This window comes from Carassius carassius, chromosome 44 (genome assembly GCF_963082965.1).
Source record: "Carassius carassius chromosome 44, fCarCar2.1, whole genome shotgun sequence".
Lineage (NCBI taxonomy): Eukaryota > Metazoa > Chordata > Actinopteri > Cypriniformes > Cyprinidae > Carassius > Carassius carassius.
In genome coordinates this window covers 10341494-10368865 of record NC_081798.1, presented here as the reverse complement: position 1 = coordinate 10368865, position 27372 = coordinate 10341494, and the positions used below count along the sequence as shown (strand labels likewise).

Genomic DNA, 27372 nt, shown 5'->3' with positions numbered 1-27372 from the left:
GCATGTTTGCAAAATAAAAGTATTAATAAAAAAAAAACATACCTAAAAAATTGCTCAACCATGCAACAAAAAAACAAACAAATCCTTTTTGCTGAGCTCTGAAATATGTACATCGATTTATATATATATATATATATATATATATATATATATATATATATATATATATATATATATATATATATATATATATATATATATATATATTTATTTATTTATTTATTTATTTTTAAATGACAAATGTTTGAAGGTTTTTAGGTATTTGTGAATGGCTTTTTTATGAGTGTGTATGGGTCTTTAAGATTAATATTGCAGTAGCATGTGAATTTGCACATTTTGATGTATCAGTATGTCAGCATCTCTTGACAGTTGTCCCTTATGGATGCACCTCCAGCTTTTCGTTCCCAGCCTCTGTCCATCATCTCCATACATGAATGCAAACTGGTCCCAAAAGTCCCTGCCTCATGCCTGCCACCATGACTCCATAATGAGCGTGTTTGCGTGGGGATGTACAGCCTCATTACTTTGCTTTTTCCTATCCCTGAAAAGATGTGATCCCACAATGCAATGTTCCTTCGGGAGCCTAAATCAGCATAACAAAGGCCTCAACCTTGTTATATCAGGGGTGGAGATGTTTCCAAAGCCCCTCTCCGTCTCGAGTGCTATGTCAGCTTGTGGAGGTATTAGGGTGCGTGGGAGCCGGCTAAGTCTCCTGGTGCATGTTGGGAACAGGTATTGTTATGGTAACTGGTAATGTGCATGTGCCACGGTGTTACTGATACCTGGTGACAGGTACATGCTAGAGGGTCCCAGCGGGAGTGGAGGAGGTTGTCTGTTGAGATGTTCCAGAAAAAAAGGTAAAACATGCAACCTGAAACTTTTATATTAGTAATTTAGATCAGCAGTTAAAAAAAAACAGCCAGCGATTTTGTATTACACATGTGGAACAACAATTAAAAATGTAATTTGGATCCAGAGAATTTATAAAATAATTGAAGAGCAACGGTTAAAAAAGTAAATGACACCAAACAATTTTATATTTGGGACATGAAACAACAATTTAAAAAATAAAAACATCAGTAAATAAAAATATATATATTGGTAAATCGGGTCCAGCTTTTTTAAATTACTGACATGCAATTTCAGATTATATTGTAGAACAATATAAAAAACTGTACAATAAAAGAAAATTTTATTAGGAAAGTCGACCAACAATTGAAAAATGTAAATTGTAGCCAGTAAATTTGTATTAGGAATGTAGAAAAAGAAAGAGTTTTAGGTTTTGTATTAGAGATGTACACCAACAATTACAAATTAAAATCAAGGCCAGCAATTTTATATTAGTAGACGATAAGTTTGAGAAATCATAATAACATCTAGGTATGTAAAGGGTATAGATCGACGATTAAAAACTCTAAATTAGGCCAATTTTATATTAAAGACATAGACCAGCAATTAAAATATGTATGTGTGTATATATATCAGGACCAGTGATTTGATATGAGGGACATAGATCAATAATTTAAAAAAAATCACATCTGGCCTTGACATTTTATATTAAAACTGTAGACTAACAATTAAAAACATTAATTGGGCCCAGCAGTTTTATAATAGAGATGAAGACCAACAATTAAAAACTTGAAATCACTGCCAGTGATTTTTGATTAAACACATAGACCAGTAATTAAAACATTTCTAAAATCAAGAGGTATCTTCCTCCCTCCCAGCATAATTAAATCTTCAGCCTGCCTATTCACACAAGCTTTTGTTAGTTCTTAATGAATCCGTTTGTGTCATCAGGGATGCTGCACGCTCCTGCTGATTGGTCCAGCCTCACAAACAGAACCTGTTACTATAGCAACCACTGAGCCAACTGGGTCTCTGGCTCACTGGACCATACTGCAGACCAGGGTTGGACAGATCAGAGGTAAACAAAAACAAATCGAGGGCAGAAAAAGTGCATTTCCAAATACGTCATTTTTGATGCATCATACCGTATGAATGTCTCTGATCATAACTATGAATATCATATGAAACATCCATGATGAGATGTACGTGTGTGTGTGTGTGTTTGAAATGCACATTACATCACACACTCCGTGCCGTGTACTGCCCCGCTGAGGCTAAGCTTGAATGAGCTGAGCACGCCTGTGAGTGTTTGAGAGGAGAGGTTGTGTGTGTGTGTGTGTGTGTGTGTGTGTGAGACCAAAGCTTAGTTTGGCACGCTCAAGAGACTCACACACAGCACAGCATCTTCATGGCTTTTCATCGCTACTACTTGTGAGTACATGGTTGATTTGTGCATGTGAGTGTGTAATTGTGCCGAGACTTATTTAGAGATTGGAAGAATATCGAGATTTGCGTTTGTTTTCATATGAAACAATAGATGATATTAACCTCAGCATTGTATTCATGAGATGTCAAATCACTGAAAGCGAGTGCTTATGACAGCACGGAGGTCTTGTTATTCTGCCCATATCTGCAGGAGTAAGACCTCGTTTCAATTTCATACATGACAACTTCACTGCTGCAGTTGCTTGATGCTTCATTTAACATCTTGAAAAGCTATCACATCATACAAGGAGCAAAATCTTGGGTCATGTGTTTAATTGTTAATGGACTCGTCGGCTGTTTGAGGCAGACACGTTCAGCATGTTCTGTGAGTTTGCCACAGGCTGTGTGTCTCTAAGCCCAGGGCAGAGGAATAAGGTTGGGGCTCTGTATGCTGAGATCTCTTGCATACGCAGACTGAAAACAAAGTGGACAGTGTTTACGTAGCTCTGGTGATGTCACGCCAGGACTATTTTTGGAAACGGTATAAGACAGCAGTTTCAGTCAGCATTGAGCGTACTGCTGTATGTCAGGCTGAATGAACACATGCCCTCTCTCTGGGTTTCAAGATTTACTCCTCTTTTTTTTTGCCACAAATATGTCCTTATAAGTTCCGAAAAAATAAATTGATATTTGTAGAAATAAAAATTAAATTACACTGTTTGTTAATAATGTTAGTCATTTTAAACATTTTTTGTCATTTTAAACTGATTTAAAGGAGTAAAATATAATTATACGAATAACTTATTGTAATAAATGTTTTACTGTTTAAATAATGTCATTTAAAATATGCTTGAATATTATTAATTAATAGATAGCAGCCATTCATAAATAGTAATAAAGATAGACAGACAAGACAGACAGACAAAAAGAGAGAGAGAGAGAGAGAGAGAGAGAGAGAGAGAGACAGATAGACAGACTGTCTGTCTGACTGTCTGTCTCTCTCTATGCAAATCTATGCATATTACATAAGCTGGGCTTCCACACCCTGCTTTTATGTGCATTTTGAAGTATCACATCAGAAAAGAGTGATGGAAACACTGAATTTTGAAAATTTAAAATTGCCTTAATTTGACAAAAATGTATACGTTTGCTTGAGGTTGTTTTTGACTTATGCAAAAAAGGTTTATTGCGAAAAAATGGGAGATGGAAATGCATTTCGCAAATATATTCCTCCAAGCGCATCAAAAAAGTCATGTGACTTTGTGCTATGGTGACGGTAAATCCTGACTAACCAGCGGACCGATCTTGTTCCACAGCATCTGAAATGTTGTTATGGTCATTTGGAAATGCCCGAGGAAAGTCTGTCATCAAAGTATTTCTGTATAATTGCCTCCCAGAACAGTTAAACGACTGCTTTCCCAAACAGCGGCATCCAACTCCGAAAGCAATAACCACATTTATTGTGTTTCATATCTTTCTGTCTGTCTCTATGCAAGTCTATGAAGATAGATAGATAGATAGATGGAAGGATGGAAGGATGGAAGGATGGATGGAAGGATGGAAGGATGGATGGATGGATGGATGGATGGATGGATGGATGGATGGAGCCGGTTCTGTAACTAGCGGTAAATCTCTATCACCGGCGCGCTTTCACATGGAGCAGCATTTACTACACAGAGCTGTTGTTCACTGACAAGCTGCGCTAAACATGATAGATAGATAGATAGATAGATAGATAGAGAGGCGGACAGACAGACAGATAGGTAAACAATTTGCATCTTATATATTACTGTTTATGTGCTGTGTTTTCAAATGGTGATTTATCAAGCGAGTAAAGAGAGAGTCAACAAGCCTCGTTCTCAGCTGGGACATTGCATAAGCCAGTGGCCCATGTTTCCATCTGCTCTTGAGCTCTGTCTGCCTGCACTGCTGCCCCCTGTGCCTCATCCCAGGGGGAAAGGGAGGGCGGGAATGGGATTGAGACAGCCTTTCGCTGTCATGTGACCCTCCCTCAAGGTCACCCTGTACAAACGTTAGCCCTCCAGAGCGGACCATGACTAATAACTCTTTCTTTCTTCCATCTCTCTTTCTCTTTCTCTCTCTGTTGAACAATTACAGATCATGCTCTTCAGAAATGCACAGTTTAAACTAATGCTGCAGCCTATTTTTTGCAATTTGTGTGTGAATGTGATTTGAATGTGTTTTTATAGCATGACGGCAGCAGTAGTGTCAGTGACAGTAATGGGAGGTGGCGTGGTGCCATGCCTTGCAGGAGGAAGGCATTCACATTAGCCTGCCGGCGAGAGGCAGACTCCAGCACTGAGGTCAGATGAGCAGGATTCAGTGTGGTGGCAAAGCATTATTCTATCACTCAGTGCACTGATGAGATTTGGGCTTCTAACCCAGTTATGTGCATGAAGTCTTATCATAGGTGTGTCAAATTTTTGGATGAAGTGTCATAGATTGTTGATACATATAAATTGTATATGTATGTGTATACATGCATAAAAAATGGAATGTGTCTATTTACACTAAGTACAAATATAAAGCACATAACAGAGACATTTTGAAACAATCGACCCGAGTTTGAATCTGCCTTTTGCCGAACTCATGCTTCTACCTTTTCACATCACATATCAGATTGGAAACACATTTATTTTCAATAAAATGAAGATTGTAATCGAAAAGTGTAAAATAAAATACCTCACTGGTGTTTATTGGTTAGGGTTAGGGGTGGTGTAGGGAAGGCATTTTTGCCCCAGTAATACGGTATCCATTTTAATTAAAAAAAACCCATAAATTACACTCAATACATTATTAGGCTATTGCATTCTGTTTTATAATGTACTACAGTACTGAGGTGCACATATCTGCTACTTGCTGTAATATAAATAACATGTAAACAATATTAATGCAAAGAAATGATGCTATTTTACATGGTGTAAATAGAATCTATCGCAAAGAAATACTGCTATTTTCACTTACTGTAAATAGCATCTAATTGCTAATAACACTTATTTGCCCTTAGTACAGATAGCTGCTGCCTTGAAAAATAATTAATAATATTAATATACGTTACAAATACAATATGAAATATTTCGATTTGTTGTTAAATATAACACACTAAATGCTCAGTTGTTTGGTAGAAGCTGTTATGTACTGGATGTGCAATCTTGAAGATGACAGCTCCTCTTAATAGTTAATTAATTAATCGTATGAATTAAACATATATTTCATGTATTTTTACACCCCTAATGATGCTACAAGTCTCAAAATATTAGTTGCTTAGTGACATCTTTAGCAGCTTTATAAACTCTTAGGATCTTTGCCTGACTGAAAGCTTCAAATGTTGAAATCTTTGGACTAATTTCATTATTTTTTAATTTACCAATAAGACTGCGGTTTTCTCAGTTCTTAACTACATTTTTAATGATGATATTCTCTCCCAATCAGTGCAGATAGTGTGAGTAGCTCATCTCTAGCTTTATGTATTGGTTTACTCAAAATCCAATATCTCAGATTTCATCACAAAAATATTAATTATTTTTGAGAGATGCAGCATTTACTATGTCTCATGATCTGAAGTTTATTTTTGTGTTATATATGACATATGTCTGTATTGTCCAGTTGAAGCACAAGTCAGTAACTGCTGACAGAGGTGAATGAATGCATGAAAGAACAAGTACTTCTCTTTGTACGTGACGTCATGATCAATGTTATCATCTTGAACTGGTTGCTGCTCATTGAAGTTAATAGATTTAATTAAGAAATTGACTTGAGTTGGCAATCACTACACCACCGTGTAAATATCACTGGAATCTGTTCGAGTAACCTTTATTCTTTTATTGATATAGAGAGAAATCTCAGATATTTGGGAGAAGGGGTGGGAATGGGATTAGAAAATGCGTGAACAGTTGCGCTAACCGCTAAACTAAGCTCTACTCACCCTCATGTTTTTCAGATCCATTTAAGAAGCATTAAAAACTGTAAATGTTGTTTTCTTCAGTTGGAATCAGAAAGTAGAAGCAGGAACAGAAAATTCAGCACCTTGATCTGAGAATCCCCATGACTGTTATCTTAAACCACAGGAAGTGAGACCAGTAACCAGTTCATGTTCCCCACTCCAGTCCTCAAAGGCTGATGATGAAAGCCCATTGGGTCTGACAGGGCTCTGCTAGTAGGGTCATGCTATGACCCTCAGAAATAGCCTACAGGATTTTCTGTGCTGAACTAAAGGCTCTGTGTCCCTAAGGATTTTTAGTGTTTATGTGAAACAAGAGCGCCATGTCTGCTGTAAGAGAGATGAACACTTTGTTCTGGGTCGCAAATGGCTGACTCAATCAGCAGTAGAAAGTGAACTTGTTCCCATCTTACTCAACTTTTTTTGAACTGCTACTACAGCAGTACACTTTGTCAAGAGTATATTGATACTGTTGCTATAGATCTGTCAATACATAGAAACATCTGTTATTCGATTATTGGCTATTTCTCTGTAGTATGCTGTTTTAAAAATATTTAGTAAGTGTTGTTTGCTAAGACAACATATCCCTACTGTCAATAAGAATTGATATATGTGTGTGTGTGTGTGTGTGTACAGTTGAAATATAAAAAGTCAATTATGAACTATATATTCTTTATAGTCTTTATATTAATTTATATTGTGAACTGCTACGTCATATATATATATATATATATATATATATATATATATATATATATATATATATATATATATATATATATATAATTATAGCAATATTTTTCCTTCCCATTATTATTATTATTATTTTTTATTTTTTTACTTTATCTGCCTTACATTTAAAAAATAACAGTACCGTTAAAATATTGGTGTTTATTTTTATATTTATAGAATATTTATTTATGGTAAAACATTTCAAACTTTTTGTGTCATGCTTTTTAAATTCATATGATATTTTTTTCATACAGTATATAGGCACAAAACCACCTATACCATAGCAACTACCCAGAACACCATAGTAGCCACACAGCAACAGGCTAACAGCCAAGATTGCTGCCATTTTCTTCAGAAAATGTGGAAATGTAGTTGTCCATTGCCATTAGGATTCAGTAATGTAGTGCCTGTATAGTGTCACACTCTTGAGGAGTCAGTTTTGGATGTATTTGTGCTGAATTGTTCACTTCCAACACTCACATCTCCATAGCAATCAACAGGTTAACGGCACAAAACAGCATGCCTCTGCTGACATTTCATTCATTTTTCATCTTTATGTAGTATTATATAATTTGTTGACAATAAACAACCACTTCAAAGCAAAGGTTGAACCCACCAAGGCTTGCCTGATTCATCTCAGTGTGAGGAGAGCACTCACAAAACAGTCGCATCAACCTCATAAATAGCACCATATCATTGGTTTTCACTCGCACTATAAGTATGTTCAGTCTTTGTCTCTTTGAGTGCATAATTTGATCAGGGAATAGAGGAAAACGGTTCTCATATACAAGATGTTATCATTAGGAAGTTCCATAAATGCATATGATTCTTAATAAAGAGTCGTTGATGAACTGATCGTAATGAAGCTGAGAGACCATAACTGTTTCATTAGTGTTGAGGGCCGCTACAGTTATCCATCCAACAAGCCATTTTTAGTTCAAATCTGGTATTATGGGCCACATAATGAGTGAAGTTGATGAGTTTTAGTGTAATCGGTTTCCCTCTCAGCCAGTGAAACCGAAATTACAATTCTTTGGTCTGTGATTGAATTAATTGGCTCTTAATCTCATGTGGTCGTTAAATACTTACACCATTAGACCTTGGTTAAATGTGTTTTAAGCGGTCTGGCTGGTTTCCAATGATCTCAGATGGTACACGTCTCTCGATGACATCGAATAAATATGCACAATGTTTTATCTGCAATATTGTGTTTAATGCGCTCACCATTGAAGTCCATTTAATTTGCATGTGCTTTCCAATACAGGAAGGCAACCAGTCATTTAATATGCTAAACTCACATCTGATCCTGTTCTATGCCCAGCTGTCCTCATTTACATATACAGCAATTTGTTTCTGTGTAATTTGTATGTCTGTGCACCAGGGGATCTGTTCATATGTTCATAAGAGGACCAAGTTTAAGCTGTGTTTTGCCTTTATGATCCACTTCAGGGTGTTTGGGTTTTTGTGAGTTTCACACCCATGTTTCTTTGTGCTTGAACGATTCTCACAGGGACAGTCCACAGGCAGCTATTGTTCCAGCTTTGAGACTGAGGGAAAAAAGGGGCTTTCTGAAGACCTTTGAAAGGGAGTGATCACAATAATACCAGACTAAAAAAAGACAAAGATATTCTGCTTTTCTGCCCCTCTTCATTTTTGTTTTGTTTTTGTTTTTTTCACAAGAAACCTGGCGAGGGTCATAAAAGCATTTTTAAAGTGCTCCATTTAGCCCCAAACTGGCCACCAGTAGGCAATAATTTCCTCAGCTGTCACACCATTTTCCTCAGCAGATTGGAGGACTTTAACATACTGCTATAAAATACATTTTCAACGTCAGTTAGTTGAATATACAGCACTTTTTATGTTCTAGATGTTGTTTTATCCATCTTGCCGATGGTTATCCATAAGCAGTGTATTTCTGTTGATTTTAAAAAGAGCCAATTTGAATATCAGCCATGTACATATTGGCTTCTCTCAAGCCTGCGGGCAATTGGCCATCATAATTCTTCGCCTTGGGTTGAGGACACCTTCTACAAAATAGCAGTATGGCAGGACATATCAAGAAAAATTAGTCTATCTGCCAGAGCCCAGATAGAGCTCTTCACCGTGATAGCCATCTTTCAGAGAAGTGATATTGAGGCCACGAAAATACAGCCTACCCTCATCATTTCAGCCTAGACCCCATCTGGCCCCTAGTGCAACGACAATAACTGCAATTACACAACCACCTACCCATTTGAGGTGCCCAAGGCCTCTCAGGGGTCTTTAAGATGGCCCGCAAACTGGTGCCCGACCGTATTTATCACTTATTTGGTTTCTGCCAATCAAACAAGAGGCGTGCAGATACTTCAGGTTTTTTATCGTCAAAATGTATCTCTGACGAGATCATCACCCCATTCACCAGGGGAATTAAAAGAAGCCATACAGCGCGGTCATAAAAGATGTTAACATTGTGAAGAGAAAAGAGGGAAGTAATGAAGTTAGCAGAGAGTGCAGACAAGATGGAGACTAGGGGTGAGTGCCAGTAACATGATCTCACATCGCCATGTTTTGCAGTATTTGTCAGTGCGGTGATTGACAACAAACAAACATGTTGTTGGAAAATACAGTTTAAGCTGTTTATTGGCACATGATAGCTGATGTTTTGTTGGTCCAAGCTTGGTATTAGCTAGTTGACTAGCTAGCATGTTCCAAAAACAACTTAAGCTGAAATATCTGCTGCTCCAAGATGGTCCACCAACTTAAACTTGCTAGAAACCATGTTTCAAAACACTATAGCCAGCTTAAACTGGTTTTACCCACAGGGAGGGCAGTGTTTTTTGGACTTGTATAAAAGCATCTCAAAGTTTTTTTTTCTTCATTGGTACATTTAATAACCCTGCTCTCTATTTTACTAGAAAATCTGTCTTTGAAGAGACATCAGGCCCCCTGGATGAACCATTACAATAGAGCAAACATAGTTATATAATCAGTTCTTAGTTATATAATCAGTTCTTATGTACAGTACAGACCAAAAGTTTGGACACACCTTCTCATTCAAAGAGTTTTCTTTATTTTCATGACTATGAAAATTGTAGAGTCACACTGAAGGCATCAAGGGCTATTTGACCAAGAAGGAGAGTGATGGGGTGCTACTCCAGATGACCTGGCCTCCACAGTCACCGGACCTGAACCCAATCGAGATGGTTTAGGGGTGAGCTGGACCGCAGACAGAAGGCAAAAGGGCCAACAAGTGCTAAGCATCTCTCGGGGAACTCCTTCAAGACTGTTGGAAGACCATTTCAGGTGACTACCTCTTGAAGCTCATCAAGAGAATTGCCAAGAGTGTGTAATCAAAGCAACACATTTTCAGTTGTTTCACACTTTTTTATGTATATAATTCCATATATAATTCCACATGTGTTAATTCATAGTTTTAATGCCTTCAGTGTGAATCTACAATTTTCATAGTCATGAAAATAAAGAAAACTCTTTGAATGAGAAAGGGGTGTCCAAACTTTTGGTCTGTACTATATATCAAAGCAGTCCCTGGGACCATGAAATCAACCAGTATTTACACAGCTGGTAGCTCTGTGTGAAATACTCACTGGTGTGATTTTTCTGTAAATGTTCATTTTTACTCTACTGTACCATATATGAGCAATGCAACTCTCCAACAATCACAAAGAAATGTAATATCCTTGTTTAGATGGTACTGAGGCATATACTTGGCATAAAATGTCTAAATGACTTCTGAATTGTACATCATTGTTTTTTTCATATTGTATAAATTTGTAATACTGCAGTTTTTATTTTTTTTTTTGCTACTGTACAGTATATTACCACTTCTAAATCTGTAAGGCTGTTCTGAAGCCATCTAATTTTTCATTTGAACTAATATTCGTCTGAATAATTTTAAAAGGTATATTCCACTACTTTTCACTAGATACCAAAGAAAATAGTATTTAAACTTTAATCAGAGCTCAAACAGTTTGTAATTTTAAACTAATCATTAAGAATTAAAAAGCACTGTAAATTATTAAGTTAATTTAGGTTCCAAAAATGTATATTTTTCATAATCCTTTTATTCCCTACAACTGATTGAAGTGAGAGTAAAGACTTTACATTGCTACCAAAAAATCTGTAGAAATATCTGTTCATAAAAGGATTGTGAAAAAGTATCACTTCACAGTACCACAATAGAAACAGCTGTTTTAAACATGATTGGTAAAAATTGATAGCCTGAATGCACTGTAAGTCGCTTTGGATAAAAGCGTCTGCTAAATGCATACATTTAATTTAATTTAAAATGTAAACATTGATACTAATAATAAATGCTAATGAATCTTTCTAAAGGCTCATGTCTCGAGTAAAGATGCTGAAAATGTACTGTTACAGAACAAAATTAAATTTTAACTAAACTAAATTAAATTATTTGCACAATAAACTCAAAAAATAAATAATAATCAAATAAAAATACAATAATACATTAATAATCAAATAAATGCAGCCAATTTTATACATGCATTACATATATAGCCTTTAATTATCAAAAAACTATCAGTTTGAGATTTTCCCCTGCGTTCCCTTGAGTGTAATTCGTGAATATGATGCCTTGCATCGTAAAATTGTCATTCAAAGGTCACTGTGAATGAGGTCCATTAACTGGTGCTGAGTTCTCACAGAGCACTGGTTCATTAACAGCAGTGTGACGTGTGCTTCCTCGGGTGCTGACCGCTGTCATTAGCACCAGAGAGCCGCGTGGCTCATTTACTGGGGATGTGGAGCACAGCTGGGTCCTGAAAAGCCAACACCTGGTGTACAAGAAGGACTAATGGGCGGCTTTAGCCCAGTCTGCCTGCTCAAGAACACTTACACCTTCCCCCATTAAAGTTTTGTTTCTCATTGAAGAAACTGGAGTCTTTAAATTATATTTTTAGCCTACCTTATCGATTGACTTTTAAAGAATGAGTACTACTTCTATTGTTTTCTTTATCTTCTATATATAGTAAAAACTGTTTATATTTTACAACTTCATTTAAATCTGGAGGTTTAAATGATCATGTAGCATTTAAAATACCTTGAAGTTAAGAGGAAGTAGGCAACAGTCATCTCAGTCAACCGGATGATGGATGTTTCCTCGTTTGTTTAGTGGGCAACACCAACCCACAGCCTTCTCCTCGACAAAATGGGCCCCTAAAGTACCCACAGGACAAAAGAGCTGTTTGCTGAGACTCATTAATGAGGAAAAGGGACATGTGTGGCTCTCTCATGTTTATGGGTTTTAAACAAGTAAAAGGGAACATAAAATTAAATACAATTCCATGTTAAATTGCAGAAAGTGGGAGTGTAGATGTTTTTTGTTGTTTTGTTTTTTTTGTGAATTGACTGTCTGGGATGTGAGTACTAGCAAAGAACTAATGAATAATTAACCTATTTGGAAATGTTTTAAATATATTTTGTTCAATTTAAAAATGTAAGGCCCCTGTTATTATATATGTATATATAATAACATATATATATAAGTATATATATAAGTATATATATATATATATGTATATGTGTGTGTGTATGTATATATTTTTATATTTTGCTGACTAATGTGTGTTTTTACCATTCAACTTTTTGTGCCTTGGCAAACAAACAGTATGACTGCTCAACTCTATAGAGCTCTGTTTGGCTGCTAGCGTCATTTAGCATTTCTCACTTTACACTTAGACAAAGAAATCCCTGATCTATTGTACCAATCTACAGCGAGAGCACTGTGTTTGTTGTTTGAGTGCCAGGATGTGGATGGATTGAAGAGAGTTTAGAGGGCGTGAGAGGGAGCAGAATGATTCGTCTGCATGTAGGGGCTTCAGTGTCTTGCATAATGATGAGCATCCCAAACACACATACACACATACAAGTTTGTTGATATTCTCTAGAGAAATGAGTGCCTACAGGGTTTGGTAATTACTGGTCATGCCTCCTTGAAATGGATTGCGTGAATGTGCTATCATGTGCTTAAATACACCTCTTTCAGTGCATTCAATTTCTGTGACACTGTGGACACATCTCATTTGTTTCTCTGCATATTCAGGTTTAGGGTCAGCTCATGCATAATAATGTGTCTTTAATTTCATTGTTTGTTTGCTTTTTTTTCTTTTTACTAATAATAATCTCTGGACTTTTTAACATTGTGTGTTTAGGTTAAAATGTATGTTATGTTTATTTGCTGTATTTATTTAGGAATATTTTTGTTTTTTGTAGTTTGTTTAAATAGTCATGTAGTGTGACAATATTAAATATACAAATATTCCTTTGTTTCAAATATTTCTTTCTTTCACTTAGGAGTCCTGTAATGTGACATAATAATTTACAAAAAAAATACATTTACTCAAAATAACCTCTAAATTAATATAAATAAGTAAATTAAGAAGTTTCCTAAAATTAAGAAGAAATTACTGCTTGGGGTTTCATATTAGCTCCCCTGAAATGCAATGGAAAAAGAATCGGTACCCTTACTGACTAACTTGGCCACACCCACTCTCCCATTCTTAACCAATCAACATCATCTTAAGGCTTCCATTTAGCATTTTAATCACTAGTGATTCTGTATCTCAGCAACGGGCATCAGCATATCAGAGTTGGGTTGTAAATCACAGCTTGTGTTTGGTGAGCGTCATTCCCTGCTGATCACCATGTGCTTCTAGTGATTAGCACTGCTCAGCACACACATGGCTGGCAAAGGGAGTGCACCATCAGATAAAGCATAATTAATACGGGCCAGGCAGGGGGGCGTAGGGGGCTTTGTGGTTGCGGTGAAGCACACTGGAGCTGGACTCTGTCATCAGCACTGACAGACAATGGAAGCAGCTGTAATACAAAGCTGAGCTTTTTGCTTTTTTTATTCTTTTTGGACTGTTTTGGGCCTGCTGGATTAGTGCTAGGATATACAGATATCTTTCTCACACACTTTGTGTCACATCCCTGAAACGGTGGAGAGTCGGGCGCATGGTGTGTGTGTGTGACATCTTCATTGAGGGTGTGAGGGACATCACAAAGGGTGTTACCATCCGTGCTGGAAGGATTTACAGCTGCCGCTGAGGCCCTGCCGTACGTCGATCTACAGGACGTTTGGCATAGTTACCGTCACTCAAACATCTCTGAGTCAGGTGTGATGGTGCAACCACATGGATCTTAGTTGTTTTATGCAGGCTAGCAGGGATGCTAAATCGCTAAACTCGTCAGTTCTTCCTTAGGAAAATGTTGAAGCTCAAGACTTTCTGCTTAGATTACTGGCAGTTTCTTTGCTTACAGCCTCTCAATGGCTTCTATAAAAGGTAAGAGGTCTTTGTTCAGTGTTGGCGTCTGTGTGGCTTTTATATACAGTAAATTTGACTTTACAAATGATCGAAGGTATTATCAGCTTATTATAATGTGTTTCTTTGTCACATTATGAGCAATTAATTTCTAATTAAAAAGCCATTGTCTGCATTGTATTGTTATCCGCAGTAACAGTTCTCAGATCAGCTTTATAGGCTGTTATTCAGTCAGTAAAGAGCCATGACTGATCTCAGTTCAGTGTGTCTTTGTGTTATTGTGAATTGAGGACTGTAAAGCTGAGGTTACAGCAAGTCAGGCCGATTTAACTCTAGATCTTTTGTGTTTCTGTGACATGACAAGCGTTTCCATCACAGATCTGATCCTCTATTGTGGGGCATGGTACCCAGTGGGCCCCTGGGCTTGGTCCTGTGATGGGTCACGTGTGTGTGTTCTGTCCAAGTCTCTGTAATTGCTTGAGGATAGTCCTTCTTCCTTCTTACATCCGGCAGAACTTTAAGCTTTGGTTTTAAGTTGACAGGAAATTTTAAGCAGTGGCAGCAGTGTCAGTGTCATTTTTTAAACTAAATTCTTCTATTATTACTTATTATTATTATTTATCTTTTTTTTTTTTCATTTTTATCAATATTATTCACTAATATTGAAACTATAAGAAAGATTTGTTTGTTTGTAGTTTTATATACTGTATTTTTATATTATTTTTTATTTAGTAGTTAGATATTAAATGTTGTACTTTTTAGTAGTTTTGATTATTATATTATATATAAGAAATAATTGATGATGGACTGTTGAATCTTTAGAAAATAAAGTTTTATTGCATCACAACTAAAAACAAAACTGTAAGTTCATCTGCTTCAAGAATAGCTTTTGAGTTGCTAAAGTATATTAGTGATAAAATCATCAGAGCAGTGCTGACAACATGTTTCTTTGCATGTGTATGTTTCTGGGAGCAGGAGAAAGAGAGCATGTGCTTTCCATACATAATTAGATGGAATTTTGTGGCAAAAATCTGGAAATTATTTGTCAGTTTTTTTCCTATTGTTTACTTTATTTATTGTCAGTGTCTTTGTGGGTTTCGGTTCTTATGCTTTTGTAAGCTGTAACTTAGGACCTTTGAAATAACTGAAATCATTTGGTAAAGGGATTTGGACATGTAATGCAGTTAAGACCTGCCTGGAAATACCCATAAACTTTCTGGAAATGTAAGTTTATGGGTCTCCCATCTTCTTCCCCTCCTGTGACCACCATAAATAAAAAAACAACTTGATGGTGTTGTGCTTAACCTTTGCTGACTAAGGAATCCGGACATCTCTGACTCGAGCAGCGACTCAGGAAATCACCTGTCAACTGTTTGTGCTGACCTTCTCGCCTAACCGTGTCCTTCAATTGACTGCTGTAATCAGTGGAAACTGCGCGGTTCACACAACGTGGCTTTTGTGCGCAGTGCAATGCTGTCAATCTAGCACAATATACAGTGTCGTTAGTGACTTTCAACCTCACATTTAAAAACAAAACAGAAGAAACAAAAGAGAAAAATCTCCCTTTATTATTATTCTCGGCATGCACTATGTTAGATACTTAGAGTAGGAGTTTGTCAGGATATAAGCGGCCCACTGAAACCTCTTTAGAGCACATTAAAATGATTCAAAAGCATTAACATTTTGCGTTTTTGTTGGGCAAACAATAATTTTCTCTGGACAATTTGATTTATCTAGATAATTTGATTCTCTTTTAGCTGAAGGTGCCTCTAATAGCTGCATTAATATATAAAGTATATTAAGGGGCGCTGGCCCTTTAAGACTGGAACAAAACCTAATATTACTTCACATACAGGTGCTTCACTGATTAATATGATACAGTCATTAGTGTTGCTGATTACACCAGTTTGTTCTCCATTGATTTCTACTGGCTTCAGTTCTCTTTAGTTCTCATTCTGAATCTGTTGTTACTGCATCTACAGTTACCTCTACAGAAACTATATCTACTGTATGTCTGCAGTCTAGAAACATATTCTGTGCATTTTCAAACTATTGTAGCTTACCACAAAGTGGGGACAAACACAGCATCCATTCTGTATGCAGATTAGCAGAGCAGATCATTAATATTCACCTCGGTTGTGGAGGTGGGTGTACACGTGCCAGGCTGGAATGATCTTTGAAGTCTGGACGCTGAAATAAAAAAAAGACCAAAAGTTGCTTTTTCCCCTGCTGTGGTCATTTCTTAAAACATACTCTTTTATGGAGCTTTTTGCATGTAATTGTGGTGAAGCAGAAACAGGGCTTCTTTTCTGTTCATTCTAGCTCTTTTATTTCATTTGTGTAAATATGAGTGAACTGTATGTTCCCATTGCTTAACCGACGAAAAATGATGCTAGCAGTGCCAAGGTCTTGATTGATTTCCAGTGGACACAAATACAGATAAAAATGTATGTCTAGAAATAATATGTAAAACAGATGAGTCAATTGTTAAAATGTATTATAATTTATGAAAAATTTATTTATTTTTATGTATTTTATGTTTATATATATATATATATATATATATATATATATATATATATATATATATATATATTTTTTTTTTTTTTTTTTTTTTTTTTTTCATTTCTATTTTTATTTATTTATGTATTTGCACTCTGGTGTTGCGTAGTTGATCTGGACATTGTGTAAGCAGTCTTTTAGTCTGTGCCAGACTGTGATTATGATGATGAATGACTTGAAATGACATAACTAAGTCTCAGGTGAAGCTAATATGAAAGAGATAATGTACAGTATCATCTTAAAGTGGCTTTATTGCATTAATAACAGTGTAACTGTACATTATCCTTCATATTATGTGACTACTTACCAAATAAATATTGATTTGTCTTTTAATCATTTTATTTTGTCAGATGGAGACTACATAGTAAGATATTAAACTTGCACATCCATGTCATAAATAAAGGTGTAGTCATAAATTCATCCTCATAATGTGTTCCACACTTCCGTTGAGATTATTAGCCAGTATTAAACTGTCAGTTTTAACAGCGATACAGCAGCCCCCCACTTTATGATGGACTGGTTTGTGTGCTTGTTTGTGTGCTCTGTGCCTTGAATTGCAATGCTTTTGTCCAAATTGTATTTAGTTCAGTCTTTCGCCGCCGAGGCTATACAGAAAAAAAGAAACGAAAAAAAAGAACATGTGTATGTGTTCCAGTGTGTATGTGTTTCTTTCTGTCCAGACATATGTGTGTGAATGTATTGGACGGTAATTAGAGAAAGAAAGGAAGTTTTTTGGAGGATGTGGCAGTCTTCAAACAGTCTTGAAACAACACAACAAGGCTGCTTCAGAAAGGTGCTGGTAATTATTCCTATCCTTTTGAAAAGGGTTTCTGTTTTCAGCAGCATATGAAATGTCAGGCAAGTTGGCATGGAAAGCAAGCAGATTTTAATTTTTCATTTGTGAATTTGCTTTTATAATATTTTGTTGTAGGCTATATTTCCTATGGAAAAACGAACACCAGGCTTCCTGTAAGATTACTGTGGTGCGATTTAAAGGTTATAACTTTGGTCTTAGAATTTGCCTTATATAATCAAAACTGAATACTTTTATTCAGCCGGAATCCATTAACTTGATCAAAAGTGACAGTAAAGACATGCATCATATTACAAATGATTTCGGTTTCAAATAAATCCTTTTGAACTTTGTTCATCAAAGAATCCTGAAATAAATGTTATCCCATTTCCACAAAAATATTGTGGTTTTCAATATATATAATAACCCTAACTTTTGAAAAGTAGTGTACCCAAGTACTTTTTTTGGATAGTTTTCCTTGTACATTTTAAGTTGGCTTCACAACATAAACTCTGTTATATAAAAAAAAAAACAGTAAAATGTTTTAATATTTGCCGTCCCTTTAAATTACAGTGGACAGTTTATCCCAAAGGTTGTGGAATAGTTTCTGGTAAACCAGTGAGGAGGTGAACGGAGCCAAACATAACAAATAACAAAAAGTTATCATCTAAAATATATCTCACTTTATATTTCACTCATCTGTATTTGCAGAACTTTAAGCCAACCTAAAGTTCATTTTAAAATGTTCCTGACTAGTTTCATTTCCATGTTTCTGCACAGTTCTTTGAGTGGCTCCTGTCCAGTTTTTCTTCTTCATTGCTTTTCCTCACATGCTTTCCCATGTGTATTCCAGTGTTGGTGTGCAAGGCTTTAAGTTACAGTTTTTGAGAGTAATCCATTTCCATGGAGCGTGCCAAGCCTTCACTCCAATGACAGGCTTTGATTATGATCTCATAGCCTCCTCCAGCACTGTTCTTCAGGACAAATCTGGCCTCCCTCAGCTCAACAGCATCAGCGTTTTTACAGTCAAATTCCATTACGACACTCATTAGATGTTATTGAGACTAATTAACTACATCCACAAGTCATATTTGAGAGTATAAACACATGTCAGACCCTCCCTGGCCTCCTTAGGGAGATGTGTCACATTTGGCGTAAGTGTTACCCGAGCGGGCCTGCCTTTCCCTTTTGACACAAACCATGATTTAACAACCTCCAAACCAAAAGAAACACCCTGCCAGCTGCTGACAGTGCATCTGCTTGAGGAGAACGAGTACATCCGTCTCTAATGTACATACATAGCATGCTCCCTTCCTTGGCTAGCATGGGAACCTTTGATTGCTGCGAGACGACTTCTCTCAGAAGGGAACGTTTGGGTATGGCTGCATAAACAAAGCTAGATGCCTTTACTTCAGAAGCAGCAACAACTGCTGTAACTTGAACTGGTGGGGGGGTGAATGAATAAGTGATTTTTTATTTCCCCACTCATGAGCACTTCAAGCGTAGCACTCCGTTTGTGGTTGAGAGAAGGGAAAGAGGAAGGAGCGGCTAGTCTGGATGATTGGAGTTGAGTTGAGTCAAGCAGCACACACTGAGCTCCACTGTATTTTCTTCTCCTCCTCTTTGGATCTACACCACCTTGTTTCGAAGACCCTCATCGAGCAGCCAGGCAGGAAATGCCCTCATGTTGAATCTGATGTGGAAATACTGCATTTCAGTGCGGACGATAAGGTAGGAGATATTTAAATCAGGCAAAAATATGTTTTTGACGTTCTCTAGCAAAACACCTGTTCTGTCCGGTCACACATTATGGTTTAACAGTGTTAGACAGTTTAGGGCAAGAAAACTAAGGTTAGGGTGAGATGTGGCAACATTATTTTATAGATACTCATGGTCTTTTACAGTAAGTGAAATACCCAAGTTATTATTTCCACATGTTTTTGTCCTTACAGTAAACTTTTATAGTGTTTTCTTCTATGTAACGAAAGTATTCACCAAGAGTAATGTGTAGCTAATGCGTATTAGCTGGGAAAAATTTAAACATCTCATGAAGAATAATTTGATTAAGTACAGCTTTTGGAATTTAACCCTCTGGGGTCTGAGGGGGTTTGGGGGCACTTGAGAAGTTTTGACATGCCCTGTGTTTTTTTAAGGTGTCTTTAATTATTTAAGGTAATAAAAACATATTAATGGCTAAAATCTAATTACGCTTTAATTATCAGAAACTGGGCTACAATAATACGTGAGCAGCATGAATGTACTTGTGTTTTTGAGAAAACATTTATGCATGGTTAGTGAATAAGTAAATAAGTCATTGAAATAAGGCCCTAAAACTCATACAGAACATGGCTTAATTTGTTCTTTATCATTGAAATTCCATGCTATTTTGTTCTATTATTTTGTTTAGATTAGTACAGTCATTTCATTAATAGCTCAACTGTACTGTGTGCTTCCACCCAGCTTGGCTAAAATTAGTGACTAAAGAAAACTTCATTTACCACAGCAGCCCACCAGTTTTCCATGGCTCTGTAATTTGCTCCCTAGCATTTGGTGAGCCACGCAGTCAACTGAATCTTCTGAATCATCCTTTGCTTTACAGTTGTTTTGTAGTGGAAGTGTACAGGCGTTTTTGTCGCCTCCTCCATAGACACACATATTTAGATCTTTTGATTCAGACATTGTCCATTTCTTCTATATCCACAGACACATAGCACTCTCTCACAGTTGTCTTCTTGTGGTTCTTCCCGACATCGTCTCCTGCAGTTCTACCTGGGGCATACATACTGTGTATTTCATGGAATAGCTTGCATGAAGATGAAACTCCTGTGTTCATGTGATGTAGTTCCCAACCAGATGGAAATTTAAGTCACTATTTTGTCAGAATCTCTCTTTATGGCTTAGCTCACAAATAAATGATTCTTATGAGCCAGTTCGGTTTAGTGAATCAAAAACATAGAGCACTACAAGTATAGCCAGATTCCTGAAGCAAATGTCTCTAATGAGCCATTTCTTTTCAGTAGTTTTTGACTAAAGCTACATTTTCTAAATGTGGTGCATTTTAAAAGTTGTCTTTGGTTGTAGAATTTTACTCAAAGTACATTAATATCGACTTTTGTTTGACTTGAATCAGTCTGAAACATTATACTTGTCCATATTCGGACTTGTCTGATTGTGAATACCAGTTCTTATTCATTTTTATTTGATTCTTGCGATTCAGTTTGATTTGATTCTGATTTATTTTGAAATTCTCTCTCTGTAAATGCTTTAAATTGCCCAGAGTGGTGTTTCAACCAATACGATTATTTTAACTGTTAAAGGCTCATGAGAGTCATTCATTTCACAAAATCGAATTAAATTGACTGAAATCAAGTGTTTGTCAATCTGAATTGGCTCCCTCGACGGGGTATGTTTAAAAAGCGCAAACGTGAATGAGATTTAAAAGCTGATGGCAGAGACTGATATTTTCACTGAACAATGACTAAATTATGACATAATTTGATTATAGTGTTCCTGTTAGCCAGAGCTCCATGATCTCAACTTTGGTGTCACTTCATGGCAGAGTTCTCAGGTTCTTCTTCGTTTCTTTTCCGGCTGCCTTCCAGCTGTCATCTTTAGTATGAGTTCACTCTCTAGATCTCATTTCACAAGGAAAAAATATCTCCTCACCTGCCTTCAGGGCACAAACCAAGGACAAGGGCCTTCTTCCAGGAATGCAAAGTCTTATTTTTAATACTATCTGGAATGATTCTGGATTCAAAAGGAACCCCCTGTGATGTTTTATCAAGGCTTAAGGAAATTGCTTTTTGGAAGATTTTAGGCTGTTTTAAAATAAAGGCCTTGTGAAACTGTAGATGTCAGGCAACCTGATCTAGTGGTTTAAACTAACACACTGTGGAAGCACAGGCTATTATTAATTTACTTTGTGCGGCTTGCATTTGCGTTTGAAGGTGCCTGCCTTATCCCGTCTTTCCTTCTCAAACACTGTGTAGAAATGGAGAGGTAGTTGAGAGGTAGTTTTTTTGTCATACTCTCATTGAAGGACTTTATGAATCTCTCAGTTATGCCCTGTTTCCTAGGGGTTGTCTGACTGGTTGTCTGCATCCGTGAGTTTGCCTCCAGTGCGTCACCAGACATTTGCAAATATTTTCCAAACCTTTGGAGGGGGCTCTCGGGGCCGACCTGTTTGCTGGAGCCTGTGTTTTGTAAAGGAATCTCCAGGCTTTTTTTTGCTCTCTTTGCCTGCAGTCAGGCTTTTTTAGACTTATAACCAGACTTGAAAAAGTTGCTCGTGGATTGGATGTCACAGTTTTTTTGACTTACCTTACAGCAAGAAGAAGAAACCTGTATCAATTCAACATCAACGTGAGAGATTTGAGTTCTGTATTCAGAGGAGACACTGGAATTTTTCTGAATCGTTTGTTTGACTGATCAAGTGGGCAAACGGTGACAGCAGCACGTCTCTAGACAGATCACTGAACTGTCTGTGGGTGAGTAAACAATGCTGTCTTATCCATGGCCTCTTGGCTGAATGGGAAACTACACCACAATGTGGGGAGAGATTACAAGAGAAGCCTGCAGATATTTTTGTATTAGTTCAGTCCTTTGCCTATATGAGACACATGAATGCTTGTTTGTTTTGATCTCTGGGAAATCTATCTGTCTGTCTGTCTGTCTCTCTCTCTCTCTCTGTGTGTGTGTGTGTGTGTGTGTGTGTGTGTGTGTGTGTGTGTCATCACGCTTACGATGTATTTTTCTTTTTAAGGGAACATTGCTTTCCATGGCAAGTGGTGTGTATTGTCGGAACCTCATACTCCAATATGGAAAAACTCATTATTTAGTAATTTTTCTTCATTGACAAACATGTCATCATGAAGGAAGGCACTGTTCCCATTTTCCTCTGACACAGTGCCAATATTCTTATTAGCAACTATTAATATTTCAGAGCCAGGGTTCCGGTTTACACTGTGTAATTAGGTTACATTCAGCAGTATAATCACCTGACACATTCTTTGGTTTGATGAGTCGTTGTTTTATTTTGTGGTGCAGCTGAACAGTCACTTCATGATTTCTGTGAATCTCTAATATGGTTTATTTTTAAACTGAAGGAATGGTTTTCCTATCAGCCCGTTTATGAAAGGATTCATACTTCTTGCTCTCCTAGTTATTCGATCTGAATGAGCTCGGGAGTACTCATTAAATTTATATCAGCTCTGCCTAAACAATATAAAGTGAATCGCCTTACCTTTCAAATGCATTCGAAATCCAATCTATCCAGTCTTATCGTACCAAAGCTTACCTTTCAGCTCATAAACTCCTTTCTGTGGGTGCTGAATCTTTTAACGTGTTATATCTCTTGTTGTAAAATGACTGTCATTGTAACTGTATGTTAAGAAAATGGCACATCTTTAGGTTCTGTTGAAGCCTCACAAACTTGTGTACATTTTACTGAGACTTTAGCTCTTGAGTGCCTTTTAATGATGTAACATTTAGCCAGTGGTCTGTCAGCTCAAGGCTTGAGTAATGGCTGGATATTGGCCTGTCCCATCCACCTGGGGCTCCATATTTTACGCATCTCACAGCACATTGCCCAGCACGTTCTCTCTCTGCTGCACATCTAAAATTGATGGCACTTGTGACCTCTTTGCGAATAGGTCAATTCAACTCCTGTTTAATGTTGCTTGACCCTTTAAACCTTTTGCACAAAAACATCCTCTCTGGCCACTATTTTAAATTTGAAATCAGTCATGTAGTTTATCACATGCTCCTCTCTTTAAGATTTTTTGCTCCAGAGCAAATTGTAGATATTGAATTGTATAATTAATGATGCAGAGCTGCAAACATTGAAGATCTTTACTTCGTTTTTCAGCCCATGTTTGCCACGATAGCCGTTTTTCCCTTTCAGACCACTTTTGTATCTCACTACAGTATATAATTTTCAAGGGCCACAGTGTCCCCTGCGTGTTATTGGAAAGATAGTTATTTTCACCACGGGAAACTCTCAATGACATTTCAATGGGAGTTTTCTGCCTTCTTTCTATTTTTGTTCATAGCATTTCAAAAAAGCTCGATATGAAGGACTCTTCAAAAGTTAATTTTTTTCATATGAGACAGCAAACGAATTGGTGGATTTCAGATCCATTGACAGAGTTGTGCATGCCTGCATGCCTCTATGTAACTTATATAATCAAAATTTCCCTTGCAAAACATCTAGGGGCGGCACAATAGCCACTAAAGAGGAAGCTTTTAGAGAGGAAAGATGAGACAGACTTTTTCCCATTTTAAAGTGGAAGAAAATGTCAGACTGAGTGACGTGGTCGGAAATATTTAGCTATTTTACTCTCAACCCAAACATGAAACTGTTTCCACAGTCTTTTGTCCACAGATGTACCACAACTTCTGTTCGTGAGAATAATAATAAAGAGTGCAAATAGCAGGGTGGAAAGACTTGAAATAGCCAAAAACTCTAAAAGCACAGAATTAAAGGGAATGCACGCCCAAAAATTTATGTTCTATCTTTATTTACACACCATCACGCGATTATTAATCATCTTTTGGGACATTGATTAATGTGGTAAAACTGTTATTATGAAAAAGGTAGTAAAGTCAATTTGTTTATCACTCCTAACATTCTCTGTGGTTTTTCTCTTCTGAAGTATTGATTGAAGTCGGTGAGAGCCTTTCTGAAGCTCTTTTACTCTTGTGCAAGGCTCTATTGAAAGCCACTCTTGAGGCCAGACAAATTTAGGACACTTTTATAGTGGGGTGGACTGTTTGAATTATATTAGAGAACCAGGGAGACATGCTTTGGCTATTCTTCCTCTTCAAAGATAGATGTGCAGAGACCAAACATATTTGACATATTTTATTGTCTCACTTCAAACTGACTGTAGTTTGTGGGAAAGGTCCTATTTTATGCTGCTTTTGAGAACTATATTGATTTTCTTTTTTGAGACTTGCTGTTATTCGTTTTCATTTTGCCATTTTCAGACTGGTCTGATTGATTTTGTATTTTTAAGTTAGTAGCGACGACTCTTTTAAGATGAAACAATTAAACTATAAAAACATTATCTTTCAGTGTTCAAATATTAAGCTTATTAAGAAATAAGCTTTCCAGTGATAACAAGAAAATAGGTTAATAATTGACATTATTCTGAGTAATAATTATCATTATTATTTTCTTTATCTCATATAAGATCCAATGCAATTAAAGCTCAGAGAAAATTATTATTAGAAATGTATTGTATCGTCCTATTCAGAAGTGGAATCTAGCAAACGATGCAGGTCTAATATGAGAGGAACTCCAGGCAACCAATCAATCCAGCCTCATCTGCAATTCTTGCCCATTTAAAAGGCTCATCCTTTGTGATGAACATAATTATGCATGAGAGACTGGAATGAGAGGATTTTAATCTACTGGAAAGAAGGAGACAGAGAGAGAAAAAAGGAAATCCCTTCAGCGGAAACTAAAATGACGCGTTGCCTCAGCCGAGACGGCCTGTTAATTTTTCTCTCGCCCTCTTCATATGTAACGAATGAAAAAATGATGATGAAAGACTCCGGAACAAAGTGTACAATCTTTGCTTTTCGGGGTTGAATCAAAATTATTCATTTCAGGAGATGCTTTTCAACTGCCACTCAGAACATCAGAGATGAAGTAATATCCAGGGATCATGAAGTGAAGCTTACCTCACATTCTTTCAGTGCCTGCTTCCATCTGCTCCTGTGTTTAAGTAGAGCTAGAGCTGAAGGTATAAGCTGTAATCAGACAGCTCTGTCTTTTTGCTGATGCATGCTTGTCACTCATTACCCCTCTGCTTCCAGCCACTCTCTCTTTGTAATCCAGGCTGCTTCACTCTGTAGACCGAGAAGGTCTATATAAAGATCTCACTGGAGGTGCTGGGGAGTAATTGAGCTCTCTTTGACATTATTGTGGAGGTCTGGGTTTTGATATTGTTTGTTCAGAATTTTGCAGTGAAGTCGGAATAGATATTTGGTCATTTTGAAAAGATCAGATAAGGGATGTGCAATAAATCGGTACCATATCCGTTATCCGCTGATATATTAGAGATTGTTTAATTTATCAGTGTCAGCCGATGTCGGAAATTTAGTTGTGCTGCTTATTTTTGCCTTTAGATGATCTTTTCCATAATCTAAAGCTCATTTAAAGGTAATTTTTAAAATGCCTGTAACTTTAGCAAATCTCAAAATGAATATCTATTTTTTTTTATAGTGCCCATTATACAGTATGAAAAAATGAGTCATTTTTATTAGTTGTACCTTATTTTTAAATTATTTAGCCAAATGCTATATTGTAGTATTATAATATATATATATATATATATATATATATATATATATATATATATATACATATATATATATATATATATGTGTGTGTATGTATATGTATATATATGTGTGTATATGTGTGTATATGTGTGTGTGTGTGTTGTTGTTTATTTTCTAATTTATCAGTTATCAGCCATAATATTTGTTTTATTTTATTTTTTTTATTTTTATTCTACTACTATTAAAAAATAATTATACAATTAATTAACAATTAAACAAAATATATTTTGTTATCATATATTTAACTTTTATTCAGTCAAAGTATTATAGAATTATAATGTTATATATATATAAAATTTCACATAATCATACATGCACTTTATATAGCCTAGGCAAATTTTGTCACTTTTTAATTCTTTGAAATGGGTTTTGCTGAAGGTGGGCAGGTGGTGGTATTCTGCTGATTCTGATGCCAGCTCTTTTCCCAGTAAGTGGTCCTCTGTCAATCTGTTTTCCTTTTGTCCATAATGCAAAGCAGGTTTGTGCATCTGAGCTGTTTTTAATGGGCTGAGCGAGGAAAGAGGGGGATGTCAGGCTCCAGGTGGGTGTGTGCTCATGCATTGTTTACTGGCCCATCCATCCTCTGCTTGTCCGTTTATCTCAGTCCATTTCCATATAGTGTTATCACCTAGTAGTCCAGCTTCACTAGACACTGTGAATGATAAATTGTGTGATGGCGTCACAGAGAAATTGAACATTAGAAATTCATTGCAGATTATTCATTCATGTTGAGTGATAATGGTTGGTAATGGATAAGGCAGGCGTAGGGAGATATCAGAGGGTGTAAGAGTCCCAGAGGTGTTTTTTTGTCAAATACTTTGCTCCCAGACACCATCCATCACAAATCGTTGTTAAACTTAGATAAGTACTTGGTAAACCCCTGAAACAGATAAAATTGTGCGTTGAGAATATAATAAGAATATGAAAGTAAGCATGTGCTTTATTTTAAAGAGGCTTTTTAATTCTGCTGTCATTGCAAAGCTCTCTGAAGCCAGGAGCGCTACGGATGAGCAAACCTGGAAATGTCTGATACGCCGTGAGCAGTTAAACACGGGAAAACTCCAGAACATAAGGCTGATAGATAAGGGGGGAGTTCACAAAGTTTATTGTGAAGCTGTCAATCTCCAAAAATAGCACCACGAGAGTACCATAAAGCTAGTTTATATCACTCATTCATTATAGTTTTTTGAAGCCGTACCTGTAGATCGATCAGTCTGAAAGCACGCCAAAATTAAGTCAATATTCAGTTAAATACATTTTTAGTCTCAAAATATAGCACATAAGACTATTTTTATGGTTCTTTTGTAATATTTCTGGTCCTTTTTGGAGCTTCACAGCCCTTGAACGTGATGAACCATAGCTAAAAATAACTTTGACAGCAAAATGTTCATTTTTGGATGAACAACTATCCCTTTAACTGT

General features: G+C 36.5%; 1 protein-coding gene across 6 annotated transcripts in view; it reads left to right on the top strand.

Moving 5' to 3' along the window:
- iqsec1b (IQ motif and Sec7 domain ArfGEF 1b) overlaps window positions 1–27372 on the top strand; it is a 187987-nt gene that overhangs the window by 104041 nt on the left and 56574 nt on the right. Inside the window, exon 1 of one of the 6 annotated variants that reach the window (XM_059538065.1) lies at window positions 2112–2280. The exons of 3 other annotated variants lie outside the window; for them this stretch is intronic. In XM_059538065.1, the coding sequence (XP_059394048.1) occupies window positions 2258–2280 (23 nt within the window). In that variant the 5' untranslated portion in view covers window positions 2112–2257. Of the gene's footprint in view, window positions 1–2111; window positions 2281–13758; window positions 14269–19187; window positions 19334–27372 lie in introns of those variants that run through there. 2 more of the 6 variants (XM_059538061.1, XM_059538063.1) reach the window with 2 other exon arrangements.